The sequence below is a fragment of the Onthophagus taurus genome, chromosome 11, assembly GCF_036711975.1.
Source record: "Onthophagus taurus isolate NC chromosome 11, IU_Otau_3.0, whole genome shotgun sequence".
In the NCBI taxonomy this organism is placed as follows: Eukaryota; Metazoa; Arthropoda; class Insecta; order Coleoptera; family Scarabaeidae; genus Onthophagus; species Onthophagus taurus.
Window position 1 is genome coordinate 20979108 of NC_091976.1, and position 22994 is coordinate 21002101.

At 31.6% G+C, this 22994-nt stretch overlaps 7 protein-coding genes across 9 annotated transcripts; 3 read left to right on the forward strand and 4 right to left on the reverse strand.

Annotated features, from left to right (window-relative positions):
• Positions 1-3739: 3739 nt before the first annotated feature.
• On the reverse strand, positions 3740-7970 carry LOC111414390 (uncharacterized). Its single transcript, XM_023045711.2, has 5 exons — positions 7753-7970; positions 7440-7698; positions 4403-4523; positions 4079-4345; positions 3740-4003 (listed from the first exon to the last, which is right to left on the reverse strand). The coding sequence occupies exons 1-5, from the start codon at positions 7815-7817 to the stop codon at positions 3867-3869; spliced, it is 849 nt and encodes a 282-aa protein (XP_022901479.2). The 5' UTR covers positions 7818-7970; the 3' UTR covers positions 3740-3866.
• Positions 7971-8060: 90 nt separating this feature from the next.
• LOC111414439 (uncharacterized) lies at positions 8061-9733 on the forward strand. The gene is made up of 4 exons (XM_023045785.2): positions 8061-8371; positions 8549-8720; positions 9176-9443; positions 9510-9733. The coding sequence occupies exons 1-4, from the start codon at positions 8301-8303 to the stop codon at positions 9665-9667; spliced, it is 669 nt and encodes a 222-aa protein (XP_022901553.1). The 5' UTR covers positions 8061-8300; the 3' UTR covers positions 9668-9733.
• On the reverse strand, positions 9702-11470 carry LOC111414440 (uncharacterized). The gene is made up of 6 exons (XM_023045786.2): positions 11225-11470; positions 10829-11168; positions 10652-10778; positions 10210-10333; positions 9972-10151; positions 9702-9910 (listed from the first exon to the last, which is right to left on the reverse strand). Exons 2-6 carry the CDS (start codon positions 10897-10899, stop codon positions 9744-9746), a joined length of 669 nt encoding a protein of 222 aa, XP_022901554.1. The 5' UTR covers positions 10900-11168; positions 11225-11470; the 3' UTR covers positions 9702-9743.
• Positions 11346-12472, forward strand: LOC111414417 (protein YIPF1). Its single transcript, XM_023045755.2, has 2 exons — positions 11346-11559; positions 11617-12472. Exons 1-2 carry the CDS (start codon positions 11346-11348, stop codon positions 12342-12344), a joined length of 942 nt encoding a protein of 313 aa, XP_022901523.1. The 3' UTR covers positions 12345-12472.
• A 303-nt stretch (positions 12473-12775) lies between these two features.
• On the reverse strand, positions 12776-14019 carry LOC111414418 (Late endosomal/lysosomal adaptor, MAPK and MTOR activator 1). Its single transcript, XM_023045756.2, has 5 exons — positions 13852-14019; positions 13692-13768; positions 13547-13636; positions 13287-13494; positions 12776-13235 (listed from the first exon to the last, which is right to left on the reverse strand). Exons 1-5 carry the CDS (start codon positions 13897-13899, stop codon positions 13143-13145), a joined length of 516 nt encoding a protein of 171 aa, XP_022901524.1. The 5' UTR covers positions 13900-14019; the 3' UTR covers positions 12776-13142.
• Positions 14020-14217: 198 nt separating this feature from the next.
• LOC111414428 (TBC1 domain family member 19) lies at positions 14218-19200 on the reverse strand. Of its 3 annotated transcripts, none has more exons than XM_071199687.1 (8): positions 19022-19200; positions 16856-18962; positions 16495-16801; positions 16347-16434; positions 15230-15509; positions 14876-15173; positions 14618-14819; positions 14218-14554 (listed from the first exon to the last, which is right to left on the reverse strand). In XM_071199687.1, exons 2-8 carry the CDS (start codon positions 16955-16957, stop codon positions 14299-14301), a joined length of 1533 nt encoding a protein of 510 aa, XP_071055788.1. In that variant the 5' UTR covers positions 16958-18962; positions 19022-19200; the 3' UTR covers positions 14218-14298. The 3 variants fall into 3 exon arrangements, with proteins under 3 accessions (XP_071055788.1, XP_022901540.1, XP_022901539.1); XM_023045772.2 differs by having other exon boundaries at positions 16856-17869; positions 18760-19200; XM_023045771.2 differs by having other exon boundaries at positions 16856-19200.
• A 198-nt stretch (positions 19201-19398) lies between these two features.
• Positions 19399-22860, forward strand: LOC111414391 (ADD domain-containing protein 1). The gene is made up of 5 exons (XM_071200612.1): positions 19399-19701; positions 19769-19837; positions 20019-20111; positions 20169-20419; positions 20476-22860. Exons 1-5 carry the CDS (start codon positions 19635-19637, stop codon positions 22759-22761), a joined length of 2766 nt encoding a protein of 921 aa, XP_071056713.1. The 5' UTR covers positions 19399-19634; the 3' UTR covers positions 22762-22860.
• Positions 22861-22994: the final 134 nt, after the last annotated feature.

Genomic DNA, 22994 nt, shown 5'->3' on the forward strand with positions numbered 1-22994 from the left:
CATAAAGGCCTCCTTTAAGGTATGTCAACTAATAAGTCAAAAAGGTACACCTCATACTATTGCTGAAGATCTCATATTACCAGCAGCAAAAATTATGGTGTCTGCAATAATTGGCGAAAAAGCTGCCAAAGAAATTACAGAAATTCCGTTATCAAACAATACAGCGCAAAGAAGAATTCAAAGTATGGCTGAAAACATCAAAGATCAATTAATACAAAGAGTTCGTGTATCACCTTGATTTGTTATACAGTTGGATGAAACAACGGACGTAACTAGTCTGGTAGTTTTACTGTCAAAAAGCGTTCGTTACAAAAAGAATTCCTGCAGAATTAAAAACGGTCTTACATGAGTATATTAAAATAATAAATTTTATTAAAAGTAGAGGGCTGAATACGCAGCTTTTTTTCACTGCTAATGCATACAAATGTAAGGTGGCTTTCGAAGGGAAAAGCACTGGGTCGACTTTGGGAATTACATAAAAAAGTCAATGTATTCTTAATAGAAGAACAACGTTTTCAATTCCCAAGAAAATTTATATAATTTTACATTTCTTATCAAACTATTGTACTTAATCTCAATGATTTGAATGTAAAATTACAGGGTGTAAATGTAAATTGTTTCCAGGTAGAAGACAAGATTGAAGCAACTATTTTGAAATGTTGAAAATGTGGAATCATTTCAAAACATGTCGTCATTTTTAAACATGCCTGAAGATACACTTCCAAATGAGGAAGCACAACTAATCATGTGGTGATAGGAGGAACAAAGATGCACGCCTTGAAAAACGCTTGAAAAAGAAAGGTTATGTTTGATGGTTTGGTAAGGAGCACAATGATGTACGGCGCAGAAGTATGGGGATGGAGAGAATAAGGTTTGCTGGAGAATATACAAACACGATATTGGAGATGGGTACTAGGGTTGGTAAGGGAGACTCCAGGGTATGTAGTGAGGGAGGAGGTTAAAGTAGATGCAGTAAGGGTGGAGGCGGGGTGAAGTGCAGTGAGCATGAGGATATGATAGAAGCAAGACCGCATTGTAGGATCTTGGGAGAGTGCTGGAGGGAAATTAAGGAGAGGAAGCTGATCTATGGGCAAAGAGACAGGGAAGAATATTATAGAAGAGTGGGATACTCACTAACTGGGATCGAAAACAGAAGAGCGGAAAGAGGTGAAATGTGGAGAGAACTGATAGATAGGTGATAATAGTTAAAATATAAAACAAAATATACAGGACTTCCCAAAACTCCCGGGACGGAGCTATAAGTTTTAAAGGAGTGAGGAAAAAAATTTGAAAATTTGGGGATCTCTAAAGGGTCATAAAAACTACATTCTTGGATAGTTTAGAACTTCCATGCAATGTGAAGTTTTTTTAGGGGATGACCACCCCTACATTTTTAAATAGGAACCCCTGTCGAGTTTTACCTTATTTTAAAGGTGATAAAAAAGAAACACAACCCCATAAACCATAACCCTATATCTTAATTCTTTCAAGAATTATGAAGGGTTGACTACCAAATGGGAAAATAAAATGGTCCCTCCATAGTTAAATGTAATTGGGAATCGCTGTTCTAAATGATGTAGTTTCTATAACTACGAAGGGTTTTACGTTTGGTGTTAATTAAAGTAAAATTAACACTAACACTATCACTAGAACTAATACAAGATCTAGAACTAGGAGTCACACAAGTTCTCAAGATAACGGCTGAGATCGCACCGGAAGTCCTCATGATATACATATTCTATATTATTATAATTTTAATTTATTATTTACCATACTATGAATACATTTCCAACAAAAAAGAAAAAAACAAAAAACTGACAAAAATAGACACAATATAATATTAAGTATGTACAATAATGGTATATTTTATTACACATGTTTCTTTAAATTCTAAATAGCAGGAAAACTACTAACGTTAGACATATGACATACTTAACATTAATTAAAGGGAACTTGATGGACAATTCAACCAGCACATACTATACAGGTTGTTTCATTTAAAAACTTATGAAAGGCCATTTGAAAAACATCAAAATTTCCAATGTTTTATAAACACGCTGTATAGTGTATCTGAAATCTTTGAATACTATCATCTACCTAATGGCTTTAACTATTAGCAAACAGTTTAAAGGCAAAATCGGAAAAAGTATCATTTTTGTATCGTTTTTAAAAAGAACCATGTATAAAGTAAAATAATTTTATCTACGACTACTTGGATAAGTCATCATTACCACACTCATTTGAGGGGATTTGAGTTACGTAATGAAATTCATTACCGCACTAGTTTCATTACGTAACGCATTTTCAGTTCATTCAATCAGAACAGATTTAATTTATTGAAACAAGCAACAATACAAAAGAAAAAGTGCTTCCTATTTAAAGAGAAACAAAAATTGTTAGAAGTATCTTTTTACATTTCGAAACACTTATTCCAGATGAGTAAACATGTTATTGAAACTGACATTAATTCAAAATTGTCAACAATCATTTCAAAATATTTTTATAAATGTCAAAATAAACCTTTTTAAAGAAATTATATTTAAGTAATTTTTAACAGTCGTAGATAAAATGTTGTATATCACACGTGGGCTGGAGCATAATTACAGTACTCGTGTGATTACACGACTCGGTCTACGACCTCGTCGTGTAATTATCCACACTCGTACAGTGATTATGTTTCTAGCCCACTTGTAATATAAATAACTATTACGTTATAGAAAGTGGTGAGTTAAACAACTTTTGTTTAGAACATTTTTTTCTATCTCAAATGATACTAATAATTCACCCTGTATATCCAGAAACGCACAAACCAAGATCTCTACTGCTGGTGTTAGTTCTAGTTTTAGTTTAATCTACTTTTTTAAGCTAAGGGTTGAAGCTTTTAAAAGTAAGATGTTTACTCTTTAAAATCCTCTTAGAATAAGAAACTTTTGGAACAAAATATTTCTATTTTTTTAAAATTATTTTCTTTTAATTTTAATTTTAATTTCATAACGTCATGATGATGAAGAGATCTAAACTTGGTACAACGATATTGTGGCAGGAGTTTCCAAAAATACCACGGCCAGATCCGAATTCAATCGAATCGGTGTTTAAAAATAGCAACGAAATAACAAATTGGCGATTATTAATAAGCGTTCTCCGTCCTGTTACGAAATCAAAACTCAACACGTGGCCGAAGATTTATCGTGTTTCCACCAAAAATTGGAAACAATAATGAATACAATACACAAAGATTACCAGAACGTCATTTTTCTCAAATTCTTTATTTCTTTCTTTTTGTCGGTGGGTGTGTGTAAAGTCTTAATATAGTACGGTTTATCTTTTTGGAGTTCGAGTATAAATTTAGACTCTTTATGTAGACCTTGAATAGGAAATTGAAATAAAGGGTATATTTAAAACTTTATTTACGTTATTTTTTTTTTAATCGTGATAATAAAAAAAATATTTTAGTTTGCAATGATTTATTACCAAAAAAAACTTATAACATCATTTTCTTCCTGTTTTAATATTTTACCCTTTTTTTTATTATTTTATATCGTTTTTCCTTTATCATTTCTTACTCTGTCTTATTTCACTTCGCCATCCATGCGCATGTTGTCGGTCCCTATAAATCATTTGACCCCACTCGTCGAGTCTCTTATTGTTTTTTATGGCGTCTTTACGGTAAGGACTCCACTTAAACAATTGTTCGGCTCCTGATTAATAAAGAAAAGAAAAAACGCAAATTAAAGACTGATTTTGAAATGAATGCGACAAAAAAATTTATTATTAGATTCGGAATTTTAAAAATAATTGATACATATTTAACTTAAAATATCGAGCAATGAAAGATTATAATGAAAATGGAAACATAATGTGATGATTTAGCCCGAAAATCCGGAGGATTTACACTTTGGTCTCGGTCGATTATGAATTTTTTCACGTACAATTAAATCGCCCAATTTCGAAATTTCATCTTGATACTCAGAAACACCCGGTTCATTTGCATGAGCAGCACAAACTACAATAACAAAATCAAAATAATCCATCCCATTGTATCAAAATATTTTTTTTATAAAAGAATTATTAATCTTACCGAAACCTTCTCCTCCGCCTCCGCCACCACCGCCTCCACCACCACCACCGCCGCCGCCGCCACCGCCACTACCACCACCGCCGCCGCCGCCGCCTCGCGAACCTCTCACTTTTCCATCTTTACTAATCGTAGCCGGTCTAAACGCAACCGCTCTTTGATTCGGTCTACAAGGATCTCCTGGGAGTTTAACTGGTTCTGGACATGGTGATAACCCAGCCACGCCGGCAGCACGGAGAAGTTCATCATATGGACCAGATGGATATTCATCTAAAATTATTACATAAATTATTTATGAAAAAATAAAAAGGGAAGAAAAGATCTTACTCATATGGCAAAAATCGACTTGATAAGTTGATCTAAGTCGATCACGATTAATTCTTGATATCATATCATCAGGTGGTGCTGCTCTTAAAATTTCATAAATGTATGGATATTTATCTTGAAGCTAAATAATAAAAAAAGTTATTAAAGAATACAAATTTATTTATTTATGTTTTATCTTTTAGATATTTGGCTAAAAAGTGAGACTCACACCTGAACCGCCATCATAAACATTACCTATATATATATATTATCATATCTGTCAAGAAGAAAACCAAAGCAATGACAAAGATGTTCTTGATAGTAAAACAAACATTACTTTTAGGCAAAAGGATTTTCTTTCTTTCTTATCTCGGTATGACAATCTTGTATTGTGCCATGGTCTTAAAGAACTTCTAATAGAAATGGATCTTCTTCAATAATGTTAAGTGATTTGCACAAATTGCTCACTCAAGCAAAATGAAGGAAGAGAGAGAAAAAATATAGAGTTAAAAGTAAATTTCCTTCTTAGCCAACAAAGTGAAAACCTATAAACCTAAATTTCAAGCGTAAATCTTAGGATCTAGTTTAGGAGTGGTAAAAGCCAGAAATTTTATAGAGCCAAAATAGAGACAAGCCAATCCGTATTGATAAAAGACCAGCTGGTGCTTCTATTAAGATACGCGAAAATTTCAGGATAGTTGTAATTTATAAAATTTTCCAAATTTTATGCCAAATACCTAAGAAAAAGTAAATAGTTAAAAACACAAAAACATAAGTAATCTATTGCGAACCTATTATACCAGAGTCTGGTACTCAATAAATATAAAGGAGGAAGGAAGGAGAGGAAGAGTTGGAGAGTAGAGATAGAGATGTGTCTCAAGTGGAAGAGAGGAGACTCAATGATAAGTATAAGGTCATTATAACGGAGGAAATTCTGAGGTCTTTGATGTCCTCCATTAAATACCAAGATTTCCACCAGGATTTAGGTGCTGGAATGAAGAGAGGGCGAATAAATATAGGATGGGGGATGAGGAAAGGTTGTGTGGGGATGATTAGGGGACAGGATGATCAGAGAAAGGTATGGAATGGGAGTGGATGATGGAGGTGATGAAGGAGAAGAGAAGGAGGGAGCATTAATGTGAGGTTGTATAATAAGTATTATAGCCGTTTTATTTTAAAAATTGTATACAGAAGTAACAATAAACGATATTATACCTCACATTGTTATACACCCTTGATAGCATTGTCTTCCAAAGACAAATAAACATCTCACAGCTGCTCGCAAACTAACTTCTTTCTCATCTGCTAATGAAAAATTGTTTCGTTACATAAACCGATTTCTAGTAAACAACTGCAGAAAGTAATCTTGCTTGTAAAACAACAGCTTATAACGTCCTAAGTCTGTTTGAGAAGTATAACAGCAATTTTCACTTCAATGGTATGGCCGAATACAGCTAATGGAAACTTTTTACTGGAAGCCAATTTCATTTCTTCGCTCATTTTAAACCTCAACGAGATTCTTGTCTATGATTTTTAATTTGTGTAATCGTAGATAAACTAATACCAACCTCACACTTTAAACTCAACTTCAAACTTTTCAGTTTCACAATTTACAACGCCGTCATTTATACCTGAACTACTTCTATTTTTGCCTTAACGAAACGCTGAGTAACGATATGTGGTAAAATTTTGATATGTAAAACTTCGTTTGAGCTGTTTTCTTCGAAGGCTTCTTAGTTTCATCACTGTTTGATGATACGCGCTCCAGAATTTCATGAGTTTCCAATCTCTTGAATGTATCGCGTGCTAGTTAATACTACTTAATGACGTTATATAACGTTTAATTAGTTTATCATAAACTCATTTCGATGATTTTTGGGTTCCCAATATTGAGTTACTTTTATGCTATACTATTACATCGTTGCTTTTTGGCGTCTTCCTCGTTTTAGATTCGTTCGTGCAACATTCTCAACATTTCTCATTCTTATTCTATGTATCTGTAGCACCTTTTATGATTTTTACTTCTTTACTATCATCAAATTCTTGCTTTTTCCTTTGTTCTAGATTCTTCTTTCACTCTTTTCTGACTTTTCTGACATCTTCAGGGATTTAGATTTACTTCTAAACATATTTTCTTCTCACCACAGAATAATCCAACCATGGAAACTATAACAGCACCTCAGAGGTAAGGTATAGTTAACTCACAAACTCGAAATTGTTAAGGAGAGAGATTTGAAAGTGGACTTAATGTTTAAACAAATATACAGGGTGGATACTCATTTCGCAAAAAATGTAACTTAACACACCTTACCTCTGAGGTGCTGATAACTACTTAGACATAAAGTTTAACTTCAAGCAAATACAAATCTATAAAAGCAGGCAAACTATCTTATTTCTAGTTTTTTTTTATTTCTGAATTCCCCCCTCGTTTCTGGGCACTTTCCTCTTTTATTTTTATCTTTTATTTTTGGCCTTATATATCATTATTTCTTGCTCTCTTGATTCTTCCTCTTTATCCTACATTTTTTTCCTTTTTCTGACCTCTCTAATATTTTGTAATATTAGATTATTTCTAATATTTCTATGTTCTAAGTCCAACCCCCTTCTTAATGCTTGCGCATTTGGTTGGAACTATTGTCTTGATTCTGACTTTTAAGTCATTATTTTAGTTAATCCCCAACCTCATTAATATAGAAAGCTTCTCCTTCTAACTGTGATAGTTGTTTCGCATTTTCAGAAGAATTACATCTTCTGTTAACTTCCCTACATTTAAGTTTATTTTGATGTGACCAGATTCATGTAGCATCGTAATTTCTGTTTTCTACTTTTTACTTGTTTCTCTTAAATTATCATAAAACTTTTCGTGTCAACAACCGCATTTTGATGAAGGTATCTTATAAGTATAACTACAGTACTATTGATGAGATATAGAGGCTAAATAACGTTGAATCGAGATTACGAGATTAGATTGGAAACAAGGAAAACACCTACTAAAGATGAGTACAACGCTTTTTAAAGAATCGATAGTAAAATAATTTTGAATTTAAAAAAATTATACCTTCTTTAAAAATGTGTTTGGTTGATTAAATTTCATTGTATCAACTTCCGGAGATCTTCCAACTTGTGCAGGATACAATTTTGGATCTAATAAAGGCCCAACCGGTGCTTTTTTAATCCAACCATCTTTATTAGCCGATTCCGGACCAATAACCTGACCATGTCCGGAATGTTGTTGGTTGTGTTTTAAACAGGTGCAGGGACACATTCCTGAATCTCGCCATCCTGTGCTCGTGGCTGGATAATTATCGGGATGTGGTCTTCAAAATAAAATATGATTAATAAAACATTGCATTGTAATTGCATAACGTTACTTATTTCCCAAAACAATAACATAGGGCCATAAAAAATCTCGTCGATACGTTGTGACGAATTCCATTTTGAATTTCTTTTAAGGATAGATTCAAATGCGAAATGAAAAAGAAACGATTTTCAATTAAACTTAATGAATTTGGCGATGTCCCTTAAAAAAAATTCATTGCAAACTGAATTTTGAAAATGACTTGACGAAGTCAATGTCTCGATGAATTTAAAATATTAAACAAATTTCGTATTAATTTATTTCATTTTTCCAGTAGGCTTGGTTGATATTATTATTAATTATTTTTAATATCAATTCAATCAAAGTCATCATGGAGTACCTCGAGATTTTGACGCGTGTCGTTCAAAATTTTATCTTGTATCATGTTTGTAGGGTCGTGTTGCGTTACTTAATTCGATTGGGGAAGTCTACGGGGTGGAAAGTTTTAAATAAAAATTAAGTTGTGAAGATAAGTAATCAAATTCAGAGAAGTAACCAAATTTATTGTTATCAAGTTTATTTTTTTTTTCTTCTAATTAAATCAAAAAGAAAGAAATAAAAATGGGGGATAGTTTCTTAACGAACCACAAAAAGGATTTCAAATGGCCATCCGACAAACCAATCATGCAAAAGTAAGTACAATTATACATTAAAACAAAATCAATGTAGTGAATTACGTGTTATTTCCTACTAAATCATAAATATTTTAACTTTTCCTTTGGAGTTTAAAATCGATTTTATGCAGTAAAATCGACGCATTTGATTTGAAACATTGCTAAATAATAATGTTAAACGTTATTTTTGTAAAGACCCGCCCAGCCGCCGATGAAAACCAAGCAATTAAATTTTTTCTTAACCGGCCCCGTGGAATCAATGTGCGGCTGTGGGAATCATACCTACGACACCCATATGAAGAGGTACGAAAAATTAGCAGAAAAAGAAAAAATTTTACATGAAGAACTAAGTGGAGTTAATGAGCAGGTTCAATATATTTTTTACTTTTCAATATATTTAAACTAAAAAATGCAGTGAGAAATTCAGCACACGGTTTGTGGTTATTAACTGGATTTCTCACTCAGTTTTTAGTATATCTACTAAAATCGTAAGTGTTAAATGGTTAGATAGATTGTGTTGTTGACTGAGTCAGAATATACAGAGTCTGCGTTTGAAAGAAATTCCTAACTTAATTTATATAGGATCTATGGATGCTTGACGCAGTGTTGCAGGACCCTGTATATATTGTATCTTGCAATAATCTCTAACCAATCACTCAGATGGAATACTTCTTACATTTTGCACGAAGTTCCAGTGATGATACTAAATGTAAAACGGGAATGTCCCTTGTATTCGACTTATTTTTTTACAATTTTGATGCAATCCAACATCATGTAATAAATTAAATTACAAGATTAACTTTTTGACTTGATCTTTTCTAGATGATTACATTAAGTAGTGAAATGATAGATAATTCTTGCGATGTTGATGACATTTTAAACAGTACTTATCAAATTGATTACATTAAAAGAGGACTAAACGTTGCTCAATACACGAAATTGATGCCGGCTGTTGATTCTCCAGTTGGAGTACCAGTAAAAAGTCAATCGATTGGTATTGGAGATGGTTACCGAGATCCAACTAGTTTTAGATACACAGCATTTAACAGACCAACTATAGATCCATGTCCAACAGTAACATTTGCAACTTGTATGTATTTAATTTTTTTCATTTTTAAATATATAAATTCGAATTTAAATATAAACAAATTTTTAGCTCCTGCTAATTTGGATGCGTATTTCAAACCAACAACCGGAAGGTCTGAGTATCAAGATTCAATTAGCAAAATGGGATTATCGATTATTAAGAGTCGACAACAGTATAAGGAACCTTTACCATCTTCTAGACGGCGAACTGGAGATCCTTGTTTATAAAATTTCTTCATAATTAAAAAGAAAAAATTATAAATAGACTTTGAAATAGATAATTTATTAATTTAAGTATGGTGTTTTATTTCTTCTCTTCTTCAGGAACAATGGGATGTTGAGCACAACCACAAGGTGGATGGATCATTTTTCCGTGCATTTCATCATCAATAATAATTTGGCCAAGTTCACCAATAACGCCATCGTATTCGGTTTCTCCAGTTGTGATTTTTAGAATCTTTTGTATTTCTCCTAAAATAAAATCAAATTGATTTCAAACATTTAAAGTTAACGTTAAGAATTCTTTTCTTACTGGACATTCCAATCTTAGATTGAGGCTTTTCGATTTTAAATCGTGATTTCAAAACATCTTTTTGCAAATCAGTAGGATTTCGATAAACGAACGCAGATGTAGTAAGTGGAATGAACAAATCATCAGGAAGGTGGACTTGATGTGCTAAATCCGCCTGGCGAGCTTCTTCCCAACATTTCTCTTTATCAAAAAATAATCAAGAAAATTAACAAATACAAAATAAATCAAAATAATATACCCATATCACAATAATCTACTTGATACACGCTTTGTTTATTTAAATTCATGTTTCTTTTGATTAATTTTTCGTCGACAGGTGTGCTAAAGTACCGTTCATGTAGCTTTGGGTGTTCGGTTTTAATCTGAAGTAAAGAAATATAGAAATGTAAAACTCTCGAAAGGCTGGAACATAGGCATAATCGTGCCTATATGTAAGAAGGGAGATCAAACAAAATGTAACAACTACAGAGGAATTACCCTCCTAAATGTGGCATATAAAGTGTTAAATAAAAGAAATTAATCGAACGTAATTTTGAAGAAAATGTAAAAATGATTGGTGTTAGAAACTGGTAGGCCAAGACACGAGATAGAAGAAAGTGGAAGCTGATCCTGGTTGTGGTGCCAATGATGATGCTGATGAAAAAATGTGAAATAAATTTTCTTTTTTATATTTTAATTACAGTTTTAAGGTATTCTTCGTAATGTTCTTCGCATTGTCCCAAATCTTTCGGTTCTAATTTTAAGTATTGTCGAAAACTTTCACCCATGGGGTCTTTAAACTCTGGACTAACCCGGCAATCTGCAGATCTTGAAAAATAAAAAATTACTTCTAAATCCTAAATCATATCGTCTCTTACCGTCCACCAACTTTTTTATCATAATCTTTCAGGTACACAGTTAACCAGTCGTTAATTAGTTTTTCACCCATCGTGAGTGATTTATTATTTATACTTTTGAAATTTCTTGTAAAACGGTCTTAATTTGAGGAAATATTATATGACAGACAATAGTCAATGATTTTTTTTTTTTTGAAAATAAATTTGATTTATTTTTTAAAATTCATAAATCACCACTGACATCTTTTGGTGTTTGTCAGAACTTTTCAATATTATAACAATCGTATAAATACAATAATAATATTTGTATAAACCCAAAAAATTAAAGCTGTAATAATTTTATCAAGATTATTTATGCGAACTTAAATTAAAAACTCCAAATTATTTTTTTATTATTAAATTTATTAAATTTTTTACCTCCATCTATCGTTAATCACAACAACCCATTTGACGTTGACATTTTGATACGTGTAAAAAAACCAAAACAATCCCCTAAAAAATGAACTGTTCCTCTTAAATAAATCAATTTAAGAATATTATGGCAGGTTTAAAAGAAGTCCCAACTGATGAATTATTATCCTTTCACGATTATCCATCTGTACATACAAGCGGAAGCTCAGAAACTTTAAGCGCACAACTCAATGTCAATGATATAAACGTATCAACGAATTCATTTCAACAATTTAGCAGTAACGTGGGCGCTGGAGACGGTGATAAGGAATCGGAAAGAAAATTAGAAGATAATCCTAACGGTGAGAAAGCTTAAAATTCGATTAATTAACTTTTTTAATGTGTTATTTTCGTGTTAGAAATGTCGCCAGGAAAATCGTTTTGGACTCTTGATTATTATCAAAAATTTTTCGATGTGGACACAACAGATGTTTTGGATAGAATTAAATCTTCCGTTCTACCAAACAGAGATACATTATTAAAAAGCCAAATTAAAGCCAGACCAGATTTGTATGGCCCATTTTGGATCTCTGTTACTTTGGTATTTACAATAGCCATAAGTGGAAATGTTGCAAACTATTTACAACATGCAAATGAAAAAATACATTGGAAATATGATTTCCATTTAGTTTCGTATGCCGCAACGACAATTTTCTTATATATAACCATCATACCATTAGGTTTATGGAGCTTATTAAAATGGAGCATGAAAGGTTCATCAGACCTTGAAAGTTTAGAAGAAACCATTCATCCTAAAGCTTTGGAATTAATTTGCATTTATGGTTATTCTTTATTTATATACATTCCAACGTCGATTTTATGGACTATTCAAGTCAGTTGGTTGCAATGGTTGTTGGTTATCATAGCTGCTTGTCTTTCGGGTTCAGTTTTATTATTTACATTAAGTCCTTCCTTAAAAGTTTCAAGACACCAGTTATTTATTACTTTAGGTATAATTACTTTTCATTTATTGTTAGCTGCTGGATTTATGCTGTATTTTTTCCACGTTCCAAATAGTGAACACAATGATAATCACCATAAAGTTATAGAACTTGTAACTACTAATAAAACTGAAGCAAAAGCATAAAATAGTATATTAAATACTTATAATAACGTAGAGTGAATCATAAATGATTTTTATGGTTCATTCAATATTAAAAATTGTATTATAAATGTGTATGTTTTTAATAATAAAAGTATAATAAATACAAGATATACACTGTTAATTAATTATCGTAACCCACGTGACCTGTGTAATATTGACTGCATATCTCAATATGTAGTGGTAGCTTGGATAATTTTAAATTAGTAACCAAATGTTGACAGCTGTACAGAAAGTTAGATCTTTTTTATATTTAAATTATTTTTTTAATTATAAAAATATATCTAAATATATTTTAAACAGCTTTTAAAGTTAATGAATTGTCGCCATCGTTTTTAGGAACTTTCGTCACTTTGCAATACCAATCTGTGATATTGGTTGCATACTTTGTCGGGTACTTTAATTAATTAACACACTGCATTTATAAATTTTTATTTAGTTAAACAATGTACAATAATTATTTGAATCTTGAACTTATATAAATACGTCAAATACAACTTAAAATCGCCATAAATAATCGATTTTAAAGTTATTGACATACCAACACCAAAAGAACAAGCAAATAAAGAAGCCTTAATTAAAAAAAAAACCATAGTGAGTCATTTAGATTACAGACAAATTGAAAACACAAAGACATATTTGTAATTTTTAAAGGAGTACATTATTAATTACTTTAAAAATATCACATTATGTACATTCATACGCTACAACAAATAATAAACATAACCAGTTGACGTTGCTTTAATAATGTGCCCCAAAAGTGCTATTTGTTAATATATTTTATTAAGGGACTCGAAACAGTACCACCAAGTCTTCTTTATGTTCAATTTTAATGTCGTTTATGGCCGCTATAGCTTTTGATAATGATGCTGTGATCTAAAATGAAATAATTAAAGAATACAAGTATTTATTTAATAATGTTCTTACAAATTGGGCTTCATCTTTACTAATTGATTCCGTTGATAAGATATTTTCAGGGTTTGGAATATCTTTTAACAAAAAATTATTTTTTTTTGGCGGTAACCTATAATTAGAACATATTTGTTGGACTTTAACTCTGTACTGTTTTGATCGATCGATGTAATCGTGGTGTTGAAGATTATGTGAATCTAAAGCTGCTACATCAATAACATTTCTATAACAAAAAAAATTAATACAAAACATAACCTCACTTTTAAAATAATTACGTCGCAGTTTCTTGCAAAATCTTATTCAATGCAGATTGTTCATCAGTCTTTTTAGTAAACGTATTTGAATCGTTACTCAATAAATCTTCACTAAAGCATAGAAATTTTCCGTTAACCTTAAAAATTGTATTTAATTTAACCTTACCTGTTAATTCTTTGTATAGAAGTGTTATTCACCGCGGTATTTTCAAGTAAATGTGTTCTTTCGCTCGGTTCTCCATTCTTATTGTACAACACAAAAATTAATCAACAATAAAAACTAACCTAACCTAACTTTTTTTTAATTGTCAAATAATCAACAATACCTGAGACGTAGTGTCCTCTTTGCAGAAAAAACTATAACAACAACCCATCGTTAATAACGCGTAGAATAATAAAATCTTCCTCGCGAATTGAACATTTATCTTATAAATAGTTTTGTAATTAGTCTCGAAGTATTTTGAGGTAAATAAAGAAGGCGGATGATTTCTATTTTACCGATATTAACTGTCAAATGATAACGTCAAAATAAATTAAATTTACTTAAAAAAATAAGTTTGAAACGAGATAACAAATATAAGATTACTCAAATATCTATGTTGATTAATTTTAATTGTTTTAACGAGTAAAATTGATTAATAAACTTAATTAATTCTACTTTACCGACATTGTCAAAATAAAATGTCAAAAAATTTAACTTTCAAAAGTGATTTACTTTTTACCTTAAAATTTGATTTTCATATAAAAATTTATACACACATTTAAATACAAATTTACTCCTTTAAAAGGGCCATTTGAAGTAAGGGTATAACTGTAATTGACGATAAGTCAGCAAGTACAGCTTCGATGTTACTCAATGTGGTAACTTGTAACAAATTGTCCTTCCTAAAAATCAATATAACTACCGCCAAAAGTGGAATTACCTCCAAGGAATCATAAGCTAACACAATATCCCATAATTGTAATAATTGTTCAGGTGGTAAATGCCCGCTGAAAGCTCTCATTAACCATTTAAACACGATCCTTAACCTGCAAAATTTTCAAGGTCATGTCAAGGTTAATAATTAAAGTTAAAAATTAAATCAAACTCACGGAGGAATATCAATTTCCGTAAAGTGTATCCACAGTTTGGGTGCGTAACTTTGTAATAAACGTTCAAAAAGTAAACACAAAGCTACAATTCCTTGTGGATGATCGCAAACGACGTGTAAACGGTTCCAATACCTTAAGTAAAAAGCTCTGAAGACGAAGTATAATGTGGACGGGTCGGAGTATAAGTAACAAATTGGAGCGGCTTAAAAAATAGTTATTTAATTAAAAAAATGGTTAAAAAATTAATTAAAAACTAACCGTACATTGTAAATCCATGAAATGGAATCACTCCACTCGGTGGAAAAGCCATAATGTTTTCGGGGGTGTGAGGTTTATTTTTAAGGACGACCTGCATATAACCTGGTTGGTTTTTTAAATGTTTTATGATACAAGTATCCCGTGAAAAACACAACATAACTTGATACAATACATCTTCAAAAACAAAATATTGATCGTCGTTTGATGTAGTTAATTGAATGTCTTTTATAATTAATTTATCTATCATTAAATCGTACAAAAAAACATGTTTTTTTAAGTTATGAAAATAATCTTGTTCCTAAACAAATTTAAATAACTCATTAAGAACGTTTTTTTATAAAAAAGAAAACCCACATTAAATTTGCAACCAACTCCTAAAACTAACGACCACATCTTTGCACGCAAACTTCTTGGACAACCTTTTTTTAAATATTCTTGAGCAATTGGCGCATAATTTTTTTGCAAAACCACTTGTCCAAGGGCCATACGTTCCTCTTCAAAAGCTGCGTACGTTGCTCCAGTGTAAGCACCTAAAATTTGCTCACCTCTTGAAAATTCTAAATAAAGAGTTCGTAAATCTTCTAAATCTTTTACTTCTAAAGGTAAAAAGGTAAATTCCCATTCAGGATCATTTCTAAAATATATATATTTAAGATTAAAGAGAATTTTTTATACGTGTAAAAACGGCAACAAATTTTGCTTTTCTTTTTTCAACTACTTTATAAATACTTCGTTGTCTTTAGAGATAGCGGAATATTAAACACCATTAGAAAACCTGATCTTTTCTTCTGATCTAAAACTGGAACGCAATGTACTGAATACATCTCAAAATTATCAAACTTCAAGCCCATGTGCAGTCGTTATGGTACCGAATTTACAAAAAGTTGTATATAAATCCGGGTTTTGTTCGATCAATATCTGCGTCGGCCGAAGAACACGCCTAATGAACAACCTTATACATAGAATTGGTAGATTGGCGTTTTTACGGAGTCATAACTTTCTTATATGATATGAACAAAACTCCAAGACCATATAGAATCCATAGGAAATTTTCTGCTTTATACAGTGGAATATAACTTTAGAAGATCGCAAGGTTGCACACGAATTTTCCCCCAAAAAGCTGCAAAATCCCTTGTTTCTTAACAAATATGACGTCCGAAGTTTTCGAAGTTAATATGTTATTTCCAAATTGATAAAGTTTTTATTTAAACTTGGTTCCATAATGGCTACACACAGGCTTGGAGTTTGATAATTTTGATGTATATTCTGAATAAGGCGATGATCTCTATTTTTTTTTGCTGTTGATATTAAGATGTGGACAGGACAGGGTTTTAGATGAAAGAAAGATCAAGCTTTCTAGTGGTGTATTTAATATTCCTACCTCTAAACACTACGAAGATTTAGGCTTGTAATGTAGGTAGAAAAACAAAAGTAAAATTTTGTTGCTGAGAGGGTTGTAAAAGAACGCAACTCTTTGTGAACAAAAAATGGATCCTTTAGATTTAAAAGCACTTCTAAAAAATCTTTTGGTGCATAAACCGGCCTATATTTGCTAACATCTAAAATAACAAAAAAAATCGTTGTTTAATTTGAAACGTGTTAAATTTACTATTATTTACCAACATCGTAATTGCTCATTTCATTCCATTTATCGGCTAATTCATCCCTTTCGTTTAAAAATCGCACCTTAGCTAAATCAATTCCAAGTTCATTACACATTGAATTTAATGATTTGTGAATACGTTTATCCCAATTTATTTGAGCTCGCCTTAAATACGCCATATTCGTCGCCATATCTGCATTTTTTAAACGTACCCACTGAAAAACGTTATTTCGTAATTGACATTCTAACCCCTGGTCTTTCATCGCTTTCGATAAAGTTCTTTTAAAATCTTCATATTTCACTTCTTGGCAAGAAACTAATTTCTATAACATAAATTGTTTATGGTTTTAATTAAAAAATTAAAAATTGTAACTTACTTGAATTTCTCTATAAAGTGCAGCATAAGAAGAGGACTCTTTTAAATCTTCGCATATATTAATGGCTGTTTGATGAATTCCTTTTTCTTTTAATTCATCCATTTATATGGTTTCCGATATTTTTAGGAAGGATTTGGAAGTTTTCAACTGGATATTTTCGCCTATCTGCCAAAAATCTTACCCAACCTAACGTTTATTTACAAGTTGCTATAGTTATTTTATCGATTGATGAAGTTTTTACTTTCTCCCATAGTCGAAGTATATGAAGTTAACGTATATGATGTAAAGTTTATAAATCCCAAACAACCAACATTCACTCAAACATACTAACAAGATATTTTTAAATTGGTTATTTCACTTTAGAAAATGCAAATGGTGCTGAAAAAGAAAATCAGGTTAAGAATGCAAAATCTCTTAAAGAGATCTAGATCTTCTTCTTATTCTTATTGGACATCTGCCAATCTATTACTTCTGAACTTGCCAGCTATCTCGGCATATCTTTGGGGGACTCCTAGTTGGTCTTGAGTTGGAGGGGTTATTTAGAAGCACGATTGTTGGAAAAGTTTGCATAAGACCGGATCTTTTGTAGAAATCATGGACTTGGTCTTATTAACGGAAATAACCATGCTAAGAAATGCCAGCTATCTCACCATGTCTTTAGGGATCTCCCAGGTGGTTCTGAGCTTCTAAATAAGCCCCCGTTATTTAGTTCCATCTGACTCTTGTTGCCATTGTCTCGTCAGTTGTCTTCCCCTAGTCATGGACTTGGTAAATAGCTATGTGGAGAATGCGGCTTGCTTGAAAGAATGGATGCTGTTGTCGCTCTAGGCCTTCTTCTGTTCCTGCGATTATTGTTGCATCATCTGCATAACAGAAACAAAGTAAGATTGTATCTTTGTCTAATTCCTCCTGAGCTGGCAATTTTATCCGTTGTTTGATTCCCTAGTCTTACTTTTGTTGCATTATTCGTATTCAACTTATACAGACGGACCCTGTCAAAATCTTTGGTAAAATCTATGAAACAGATGAATGCAGAGAAACAATGAATATAATATATTCTGAGAAGAAAAACATTGTTAAATAGCAACTTTTAGAACGCAAAGTTTACTCAAGAGGAATAAAGGTATCCTGCATAGTATGCCGTATGGGATAGATGTATAACATACTTTCTGGTAAATAAGAACAGATACGGAATAAACACAGATTGCAAAGTCAGAACAGAATCTATAGAAATTACGGTAATATCACAGCTAAGTTGGCAGCGCAAGAAGTGATGAAGTTTTCAAGAAATTACAAAATCCAGATTATCCAAAAAGAAATATTGGAAAGAGTGAAACATAATGACTAGTTTTTTAAAAGGTCAAGAACAAAAGCATATTGCAGTACCTGGTAAAAAGAAACAGTGGGTAAAATGGATACAGAAAAATATAAAATAAAACACATACAGAATCCAAGAGTTAGCATAAGTAAACTGCAGATCTGTTGAAGAGAAACAGAGGTCTTAATGTAATGGAAACTATTTTTCATACAGAATGCAAACCTGCAGAAGAAACCTGCAGACATTTTTGGATAACTACTCCTTCCCATTATCGAGTTAGCGGTACTAAACTACAAAAGTAATCTCAGCAAGAGTTAAGTTAGTTACCGTAGTTTGGGGATAGCAGTATTCAATTTCGATTAAAATAGCATGACATTCCGCTCAAGTTCTATTATGTACGTATGACGGACAGGCATAAAAAGAAGATGACATAGAAAATATCTACAGGAATGAATGGCGGAGAATGTTTTCAAGGCAGCTAAAAGCTGGAAGGCTGGAAAGCTGGAATACTCCGGAACGAACTCTGAAGTGAGGCTGTTCGTAAAGAACCCCTCCTTGAAGCTCGCACAGACTACATCACACCTACTTTCTTAAACAGGCCACACTTTGGCAATCTTCTCGCACGATCTCCAGCTGCACCGTTCCCCGGTTTCCCCTGAATCGTTTGTACCCATAACTTTTAATACAGCACCAAAGCTGATCAACTCCATCTCCCATCGAGCATTTTGCGATAAATAGGATAAGACTGCAGTAGGTGTTTTCGCAAAAAAATACTCTGCTCTACCCTAACTGGAAATTTTGGACATAAGGAATATACCTTTCTGTTCTATAGTACCGTTCATTAAAACCTTGGACTGGTTTTCTGACCCCTGATTGAAGTGTAAATTGCGGGGATGTACAAAGAACCCGCTCACCACATGAAACTACATACATATAGCTGGAAGGATACAAAAAAAAATTTTATCAAGAACAATAACTTGTGAAACCATTTTTTAATGAAATTCTTAAACCATTTGTAATGCTACTTAACATAATATATTGGCTAACATCACTTCAAACAAAGGAAAAAATGACATTCTCAAAAACTATTATAAAACTATATTATTTTAAAATCAATAAACGAAACAATTTTATTGTTAAAATTTTTAATTATAATCTAATTTTGATTTTCCAAAAATGTAAATAATAGAATAGTAAATAATAATTTGTAACGCCATCTCCCGTCGAACACCACCAATTAAAAAGACATTATTTATCTTCGAGTGACGTTTTGGTTAAGTTTTTATTAATAAACCCACAATTTGGAGTGTGTAGATCGTTTGGAGGTTAGAATATGATAGTTTTCATCGGTTACGATGTTATCTAAACGAGGGAAACTTAAAAAGTTGTATTGAAAGTGCATTAGACTAGTTGTATAGGTTGGTCTTGGTTTCCATAAACGCCTTCACAATCTTCCATACGATGGAAGATTTATTGACGCCGCAGATATGCATGGACATAGATGAGACCCCCCTTGATGTCGGAGCAGGTATGAAACATTTTAATATTAACTTTAAAATTTTTTTGAGGTTAGAATTTCTTTGGGCTTGTTTTAGATTCCGATGAGGATGATACAGCCAGTACGGGCTCGTCTATTGATGACGATGATGATGCTAAAGTACAACGTAAGTATTCTTTATTATGTTATAAGATTAATTTTGGTTATAAATTTTGATTAGGAAATGATACAAAGTATTTGTGGTATTAAATTGTAATTCGCGCTTAAAAAAGCGCCATCTTTTGTAGTCAATTTTTATTTGTTTTTCTTAACCTCAAAAGAAAAAATAATTTTAACTATTTTTGTAGATTTACTTGAACTAGAATTTAAACATCCTTCTCAAGTTCCTGAAAACTTAACAGAGTTTGAAATTGAAGCAAAAAAGAATGTATTTACTGCAGGTAAAATTTATGAAAAATTATTGATGGAAGAAGTGAAATAAAAGTTTGTTTTTTTAGGTGAATTATCGGTTGAATTTCATCGATTACATTGCACCGCTTGTAACGTCCACTTGGGGAGTGCCCCAATAAATTTTTTCAATCGTTATATCCATCCATTATTGAAAGTTATTGTTTGCAAATCTTGTTATAACTTTTATTGTAGCGGGGAATTTGATAAAGATGAAGATGGGAGCGAAATGTACTGTAGATGGTGTGGACAAGGAGGAAAGGTTATGTGCTGCGCACAATGTGCTTATGTTTTCTGCCAGGTAAGATCATAAATACATTTTTTTGTGTTGATAAAAAAGTTTTTGGGCCGTTATAGAAATGTGTTCGCCAAAACTTGGGTAAAAAAACGTTGGAAATGATAAAGGACAGTGATGATTGGTTATGTTTTGGTTGTAATCCTTCTCAGTTGCTAAATTTAAAAATAATTTGCTCCAGTTTATACGATTTTATGCAAGAAGAAATCCGTTTAGCTAAAGCCCTTTCAAATGTTGAACGATTAAAAGTCGATCATTCAATGTGTTGTGGGAGGACGAGATCGTCTTCTAAACGAAAAAGGGACGAAGATGAAACGTACAATCCATATTTAGAGGAAAATAAGTTATCTAAGCGATCTAAATCAATGCCTAAGGCGCCTGAAAAGGTCGTTTGTGCTCCAGATCTTTCCAATATAATTAGCGATAATAAAAAAGATCCGCCGAAAGTTAATAAAGAAAATAAATCCCAATCAATATTAACTTATGTCCCAAAAAAGCCTGTAACTCAACCACCTTCATCGTTTTATATTTGTAGTCCAACAGCAAATGTTTGTAAACCAAACAATGCAAACGTAATTCGTATTCAAAATCCAACAGTTAAAGTTGTTGCAGCTACTCCAACAACAGTGCCTCTTATTAGTTCAATTCCAGTTCATTTAGCCCCAGATACTAAACATGAATGGTTCGAAAAGGCAGCTACCGTAGTTTCAACCATCACTGGAAATCTATCCCTTACTATAGATACATTAACCAACGAATTAAAGGGATCAAAAACTGTAGAAAATTTAGCTCAAGTTCATAATAAACTGCAAGAATTATTGAGCACATCAATTAATTCTTTAATCCAAGTCCGAAAAAGTTTGCGAAATCAATTTTTAGAGGACTTAAATCATTTAAAATTTACCGCACAAAATAACGCGCCGCGTATTCAAATAGCTCCGGTAACTCAAAATGTTGTAAAAGATGAAAACGAGGATGACGACGATGTCGTTATTGTTAATACACCTCCGAAGGAGATAAAACAACCCACCAAGAATAAAGAAAATAATGGTAGACCTTATTTGAAAGTGAGGTCTGTGTCTCAACTGTTAAAAGTTCCAGCTGAATGTATTACAATTCCGGATGATCCACCAATTCGAAGTGAAGTTAAAACGGTAAATAAAGTGAGTGTATTGATGAAAGAAGAAAAAGAAGAGAGTAGGCAAATAAATGAAGTTAAAGCAGATGTAATTAATAAAGAAAGTCTAATGAATAGGAATAAGGAAAATGAGGATGATATTGGAATAAATAAGAAAAAAGGGGAGAATCTCCCACTAAATAATGCAAGAAATGAGGATACCCCAATAAATAAAGAAAACCAGGAACTTGTCTTAATAAGTAACGAAAAAGAGAAGAATAGTAATGAAGAAGAAAATAATGATAATGATAAAAATACATCTTCTAATATACACACTTTATTAGACAAAGAAATAAATCAAGAAATGGAAATAATAAATGATAAAGAAAAAGAGAAATCTGAAAGCGAAACAAACTCCAATAAAATAGTTGATGAAAATAATAAAAAAGATACAACGGAAGTTCTTGGAAATGATGAAATAAATAAAATGCTTACAGAAGAACTTTTGCTTCCATCCAGTACAGAGCAGTCTGAAATTGATAACGACGAATGGATTAATGAAGATTTTGAAGATCATCTTGCTTGTGCAATAGTTCCAAATAAAAGCGATACTAGTAAGAAATGTGTAGAAATTGATAATGATGATATTGGAAATTGTGATAATCAAAATAAAAATGATAGTGAAAAAAATATTTTTGATGAGGATGAAATTATTAATAAATATAGAGAATTTGATAAAAATGATGAAATTAATAAAGATGAGGAAATTGATAAAGATGAATTTAATAAAGACGAAGAAATTAATAAAGATTTAGAGATTAATGAAGACGAATTTGATAAAGATGAAGAAATTAATAAAAATGACGATGTTATTAATGATGAAGAAATTAATAATGATGACGAAATTAATAATGACGAAGAAATTGATGAAGATGATGAAATTGATAAAGATGAAAATATTAATATAGATAAAGAAAATAAAAACGAAAGGGATGTAGATGAAATTATTAATGATGATAAAACTGAAGAAAACGATAAATTGAATACTGAAGAAGAAAAAAGAACGGTTTCAAATGAAACAGTGGAATCTGAAAGTGTTGAAAAATTAGATGAACTAACAATATTTGATTCAAATAGTGAACTTAAAGAAACTGAAAAAGATTCTCGGACTGATAATGAATCAATTGATTGTATTTCAGATCTTGATAAAATAATTGAAGAGATGAATTAATATTAAATTATAATTTAAGAGTGACAAGTTGTGTTATAAAGATAATTAGATGTATTATACCTAGTTAATAGATTATCAAATAAATTTTATTTTTATGTTTTGTTGTGTTTCAAAATACAACAATAGGATTTTTTTGAGGAATTTATTCTGTGAATACTACTCAAATTAATACGAAATAAGTTTGTCTTTTTTCTCTTTTAGTATTAAGCATGTCATTAAAAATTTAAAATTAA